The 7,129-nt window shown below is 43.0% G+C and overlaps 1 protein-coding gene across 1 annotated transcript in view; it reads left to right on the top strand.

Annotated features, from left to right (window-relative positions):
* The window catches only part of gypc (glycophorin C (Gerbich blood group)), a 39,150-nt gene extending 32,525 nt beyond the window's left edge, over positions 1-6,625 (top strand). The window contains exons 3-4 of the mRNA XM_063214249.1: positions 3,192-3,230; positions 4,397-6,625. Coding sequence (XP_063070319.1) covers positions 3,192-3,230; positions 4,397-4,593 — 236 coding nt within the window. The 3' untranslated portion in view covers positions 4,594-6,625. The remainder of the gene's footprint in view (positions 1-3,191; positions 3,231-4,396) is intronic.
* Positions 6,626-7,129: the final 504 nt, after the last annotated feature.

Genomic DNA, 7,129 nt, shown 5'->3' on the forward strand with positions numbered 1-7,129 from the left:
TGGAGGTGAGTGATTGTGCCTTTGTCTGTATGGCTGTGCAGCACAGTACATGTGTGTGTGTGAGTGTGCGATTGTGTCCGTGTGTGGGATCTCATAAGTGTGTGCGTGTGCGTCTATGTGTGAACTAAAACGTGCTAAGGCAGAGGACATATGAGAAAAAGAGCGATAACTGATGTCTCTTACACTCACTGCCATCTCGTGCCATCAGCCCCCTGCTTTGCCTGCGTGTGTGTGTGTGTGTGTGTGTGCGCGCGCGCGCGCGCGTGTGTGTGTGTGTGTGTGTGTGTGTGTGTGTGTGTGTGTGTGTCTGTGTGTGTGTGTGTGTGTGTGTGAGAGAGAGAGACAGAGAGAGATGTGCGTGTGCACGTGTGTGTGTGTGTGTGTACGTGTGTGTGCCTGCTTTGCCAGCCTGCCCGGTCCTCAGGGTGCCATACTCCACTAAGAAAAAAAAAGATAGAAGGAAAAAAAGAAAAAAAGAAAAAAAAAAGAAAGAAAGCAAGAAAGATGTCCGCCGGTGTGCCTGAGCGACACAGATGTCTGGATGTGTGTCAGGGGCGCCAGGCAGATCCCCACTAACGAGGGTAAAGAGGGTAGCAAGGGGGCGCCTCAGGGCACTGCTGACCCCCTTGTGCTTGTCTGGCAAATTTAGCACTGTTGCCCGTCTGCCCAGCCAGACCTTCTTCTCATCTCACCACACCGCACCACATCACATCATACCGCACCAGCCTGGAACAGAGATAAAGATCCCCTCAGCTCCTCTCCTCCTTATTCCAACTGCTTTTCCTCTGCCACTTTAGTCTGGCTCCAGGATGAGCAAATCAAATGTTGCAAATTGTGACTTCTTACGTTTATGATAAAACGATGATAAAATGATTAATGATGATAAAAGGGTAACTGATTGGAAGCTCAAAAGCAAACTGAACACAGAGGAATTTGTGTTGCTGGGCTACAGGGATTTGTATTTCTTACTTCCAAATGTGAATGTGAATGTTAATGTTACCAAACTTAATTCCCAGTATGTCAGTACAGAAGCTCTTCTGATGGCTCTCTTCTCTTCTCAATAGCTTCTTTTATTATGAGAAGCCATTAAACCTATGGTACTGTTGCATTGAACATATGGTATATCAAGAACCAGAAAAGAGAGCACATTGTAGGCCTGCAGACCACAAAGTTGGAATATGGAATAACAGGCCAGGGTAGTTCTTGTAGTATTTATGGCTACAATATGGCTACAATAACATGGCATCATGAGAATGTGTTAAATACAATAGCAATTTCAAAGTAAAGTCATGGTCCTCAATGCCACGGGAAAGTACTTTTGTAACGTGACGAGGATTACACAGTGTTCCCGCCATGTCTGCTAATTTCTGTTGCTAATTGCGTAAATGCTGTGCTGTTCCCTAACCAATTCTATGCCTAACCCTACACTGTCAGTAAAGGAACATTTCTGCTGCTTTACTTCTGCCAAGAGCAGCGAAACAAGCTAGCGATGTGGCAAAGTTGTGCTCAGATCAAAACCATAGCTAAATCTAACCTATGCGTTGGCGTAACCTAAGGCGTTGTGGAGCACGAGTCAACATGCAAAGGCATAGAGCACAAACACAACAATACGTAGATGGTTTAAATCAATGTCTATCTTCCTTGCTTTTATGACGCCATATTGTACTTTAAGTGTGTTTCTCTGATGCTTTTGAATACATCTCCGTGTGCTACAACGCCTTTTTTTTGCTGTTGACAAAAGTGAAGCTGCTAACACATGTATTTACTGACATGTTAGAGTAAGGGGCGGTTTTAGTCTGGGCACAGCTTAGCACTTTCTCTTTTAGCAGCAAAATTTTGCATCGACCGCAGAAAAAGCCATTTAACGTGTGTATTGCAAGGTTGGACAAAGTACTTTGCCTCCAAACAGTAACAAGACAATGCATTGAACCAACAAGCAGAATGCACTAGCATGATCATAACGTGCCTTTTTATGAGATCAGTCTATATGGTTATAGTGACAGAACAATATCACAACATATGTCTATCTCAATAATAAAGGTGACAAGGATTGGAGTATCTCAATGTATTCCCATGAAGAAGACAGCCACATGAAAGACATCTCACACTTGTATATCTGTCTCAATATGAAGAGTTCAGATGCAAAACCCCCTAAGTGCCTTTTCAGAAAATAATCTTAATTCATTTTTATTTAATACAAAGCTATCAAAATTGCATATATATTTTTTTTATTTATGTAATATAACTATTTGTATATATTATCAAGTACATGAATGTAAACCAAACCAACAACTGTGTTCTCTAAAAATACAGAAGTGCAGGTCTTCAGAAACGGAGTTAGGGGGTTTTGCATCTGAACTCTTCATATGAATTCCCTATACAGCAGCAGTTTAGGTTTTCTGTCATTGAGTAGCCCATTTTGTCTGTTACTATAGAATAAAACTGAAAGGATATGGAGTTTGTCATTGCTGTTTCATTGCAGCCTCAGTGACAGAGTCAATGCCTCAGAACAGATCTTCATGTTAAGTGCCCTTCACCACTATGGTATTGGGGCATTTGCCTTCAGCAAAGGCTAGCGTTACTACGCTGTCAACAAGAAACAATAATGAGATTTTAATGACACACAGACAGCCCAGTGCTTTGCTTTATTAGCCACTAATGAATGTGCCAATTATTAGAGAAACTTCAAAAAAAAATTGTGTGTCTTTAAAAGATATGTTGCAAGGCCCAATCCATCCATCTCAATTTGAGATGGTACCTGCTGGGTGTCACAAGTGATGATGCCGTCGATTTTATGTCCTTCAGCGAAAGTCAAGACAAGACAAGGCAAGGCAAGGCAAGGCGAGGCAGATGTTGCCATGGCAATAATTCATAATTACCTTTAATCACTGTCTGTAATGAGCATTTCGTCCCCAATGATGGATCAGCAGTTGTGGCCCTCTGCATCGCTGGGCTAGACAGACAGCTGTGTGTATCGAAAACAGCTTGTCATAAAAACGGTGAACTTTAGCCGTAACAAAGCCCACGCACGCCGATGGAATATGATTCTGAGTCAGATTCAGGAGGGATGGCATCACATTGCAATGACTAACTGTTACTAACTAAACTAAACTTGACAGCCAGACCAAGCAATGGCCTCAGTTTCTCATTTGTTTTTTCCTCTCTCTCTCTCTCTCTCTCTCTCTCTGCAGATGGAGAGGATAATGGATACTTTGATGCAATACTCGGAGGTAAGACTATAAGCGTTTGCCCTCTGTGGTCAATGAGCCTCTGGCAGTTTACTTACTGCTCTTTAAATGAATTGTGGACAGGCACTGTGCTGACCTGAGTATTCCAGACAAAGCCAATTGTTTAATAACTGCAATATGACTTTCTCCTTTGCGACAGCCGCTGTATATTATCGTCCTAATGTCCAAGGAATAGATTTCAGCAAAGCCATAGAGTACTCAGACAAGCGTGGAATGGGAGGGGAGGGAAGGGGAGGAGGTTACAAACTATAATGGAGTATAGCTGGTGTTTTGTCGATATTACCTACTGGTCGTCAAGCTGATCTACCTAGTCATTATAACACACTAGCGCCCCTAGGGGTTGGGGGTTAAGGGGTTGGGTGTGGGCTATGTTGGCTTTCAGCCTACCGGTAGCTCATCGCGACAAAGCAGCCCATCCTGACAGTACAGTGCATCACCTTTTTTTCCTCTCCGAGTCAAACTAATAAAATGTTTGTCTGGCCGCAGTGACCGTGACCAGCTGCTTGTCAGCGAAACGCATTTGCTCACTTTTGTGTCTTTAATGAATCCTAGATGGGGAGGGTTCAAGGTGTAGCCATTAGGTGTCAATGTGTGTGAGAGCACAATGACATAAAAAGGTGCGCAATAATTACCGGATTTATATCCTGAGATGACTCCGTAACACTCTTGGGAATCCAGTTGTGCTCGGTAACAAGGTTAGAAGAGTCAGCAGTGGTACCACTCTACAATGCTCGGATAGGCCGGGCTTCTGCTTCTCTTTTATGCATGGTTTGCTGTCTGCGCAAATCATATTCCGCCTTCGTCCATTAGAAAGAGGCACAGGGCAACTAATTAGCAGAGACAATGAACTGCTCTTTAAAATGGCAGTCTTTTTTCGTTCAGTGAGTCATTTAGTGTCCATTTTTTCTCTATTATAATATAAAATCTCTTCCTCATGTCATTCCTCTCTCACTCTCTCCACTCTCTTTATTCTCTCCATCTCACATTTATTCTCTCTTTCTCTGCCTTTTATTGTCTCCTCTTCCTTCTCTCATTTGCCCTAATTCCCTCTCTTATTTCCTTCTGTATTGTGTCATTCTTTCGTTCTTTGATTCTTTCATTGTTTCTCTCTCTCTCTCTTTCTCCCCCCCTCTCTCCCCCTCCTACAGTGGTGATAGCCACGGTGGTGCTGGTGATCGTGTGTGTGCTGGCGGTGCTGCTGCGCTACATGTACCGGCACAAGGGCACCTACCACACTAACGAGGCCAAGGGCACAGAGTTTGCCGAGACAGCAGACGCGGCGCTGCGGGGCGACCCGGCGCTGCAGGAGGCCATGGACGAGAGCAAGAAGGAGTACTTTATCTGACCTCGACTAGGACTACACCACAGCATGGCACGGACGCAGTGTTGCATATCATCTGGACGAGAGCAATGGGGAGCACCTACCTGGACTAATGTAACGACACGACAACGGACATGGACGACGAGAGCTAAAACGCAGTATTGACCTATACGACCTAAATAGAACGTCATCTAACCTAGACTACGGCACGACATGGAGAATGACAGCTAAGACGCAGTATTGCATATCATCTGGACGAGAGCAAGGGGGAGCACCTACCTGGACTAATGTAACGACACGACAACAGACATGGACGACGAGAGCTAAAGCGCAGTATTGACCTATACGACCTAAATAGAACGTCATCTAACCCAGACTACGGCGCGACATAGACAATGACAGTTAAGACGGAGTATTGCATATCATCTGGACGTGAGCAAGAAAGAGAACTTCGCCTGACCTAGACTATAGTACGGCACGACACAGACAATGAGATGAAGGACAGAGTGATGCATATCCTCTGACCTATACGAGAGTAGGAAAGAGGAAGCTATCTGACCTCCACGGCCTAGCAGTAGTACTGTAGCCAGGCTGTGCCCTCTTAGTGATGCAACAGCTTCAGCATTGCTACCAGTCAGGTCAAGAGCAATGCAAGTACTTTCTGAGTTCCCGCAAATACGGGAACTCCTCCCACTTTGTTGGGAAGCAAACAATCATTAGCAAACCAAGGGAGGCCATCTGGGAAATGCCATTTGGGGAATGTTAATTGTTATGCTCTTGGTCAGACCAAGTCTCGAAGAGATTTGAAAGTCGATGATAATCAGGCTAGTAGTACTGCCCTCTAGGATGCTCCTGGACTACAGCACAGCAACCTCATGTCTCTGTGTGTGTCTCGCTCTGTCCTCTGTCCTCTGTCCACATAACACGCCTGCAGAGAGTGCACAGAGCAGGGGGGTTCAGCAAACACACGTGACCTCCTCCCCCATGCATCAGAAGTCATGGGATAGAGTCTCAACCAGACTGAAGTGTAGAATTAAATAAATAAATAAATAAATAAAATAAATAAATAAATGAAGTGCCAAAAAACGCAACAGAGGATTTTTTTTTATCTCCTCTGACTCAGAGAAAAAAAAGCTACCAATCTCCTTTTTTTCCTGGCATGGAAAAAAGGACGTGAAGTTAATGATGCGTGAAGTGTAGACCAAAGAGATAATGCCTTTTAGAGGGACATTAATTACAATGTCCAGTGTTTTGTGGACGCACATTAGTCATGAGGTCCTGCAGCAGCAAAGAGAAAGAGAGAGGGAGAGAGAGAGGGAGGAAAGATGTTTTCTACCAACACAGACGCAGGCTAGAGCAAGCGAGCTAGCGAGCATGATGACTGAAGCACTCTCGGGAGAGCAATGTTGTGGAGTATTGGATGTGGCAGGATGTTGTATTGGTTTCCAAAGTATAAGAAGTGTGCAGAATTTCTAATGCACAGATACGTTTCTTTTTTTTTCTCCCAGTTGGTCAATGTGAAAATAAAACAGTAAATACGAAAATGTGACTGACATTTTAAGTACTACTAACTATTCGCATTAACTAGTGATTAATGAGGGGAGATGTTTTTGAATGCCATGTGACAATCTTCTGAAAGCCAAAAATTTGGAACGTTTCATGTGATATAAGTTTCAATGGAATTTGTTTGGGCAGAGTAAGGGACAAATGTTTCATATTTTAACAGACATTTTGAATACTTTAATTGAATTAAACATCATTATTGCCACAAATATATCAGATATGTATGCAGGCAGCAAATCAGTCTATCAATTACATTCTAACACATTTGATATGAACTGCTATAAAGAGCAATAAACTGTGCATAAATCCCCATTATTATTGACAATGACATATCTAACTTGTACAATAAACATCACAATGTTATTTATTGAGCTACACATGAGTTATACATGTAATCATAATTGTGTCTGCTGATAATTGAATTGAATATGTTTGATGTCAGTCAGTAAAGATGCTTTATTTCCATGTTATAATAACACATGGCTGAAGCCAACCTGTGTGTATTTCTGGCTTATGATCCTTCAAGCTTTGAAGTAGTCTATTCTACATCTTTCGAATGAAATGTGTAACACAATTGCATATTAGTTTTGCTCTCATCATTAATCGTATCATTGCCATACATATCCGAGCTGGGTTCATTAAAAAGTCATCACAGGTGGGTGAACAGCACACACAGTCCATTTGGCAGTGCTAGTTCAACTCCTAGTGAGTCAAATGTAACACCCATCTAGTTGGTCTTATACTCTAGACCAGTGTTTCCCAACCAGGGGTACGTGTACCACTAGGGGTACGCGAGCACACTGCAGGGGGTACTTGGAAAAGTGTTATTATTATAACAAATGTATGGAGCAGTCACATCAGGACAGACAAAATGATATAGAAAATTAATTAGGGGGTACTCATGTCAGAAACTAAGAGGCTTAGGGGGTACACAAGACAAAAAAAGGTTGGGAAACACTGCTCTAGACTATGGTGTGTAGTGTGTAAATACACAGAG

This window comes from Engraulis encrasicolus, chromosome 13, assembly GCF_034702125.1.
Source record: "Engraulis encrasicolus isolate BLACKSEA-1 chromosome 13, IST_EnEncr_1.0, whole genome shotgun sequence".
Lineage (NCBI taxonomy): Eukaryota > Metazoa > Chordata > Actinopteri > Clupeiformes > Engraulidae > Engraulis > Engraulis encrasicolus.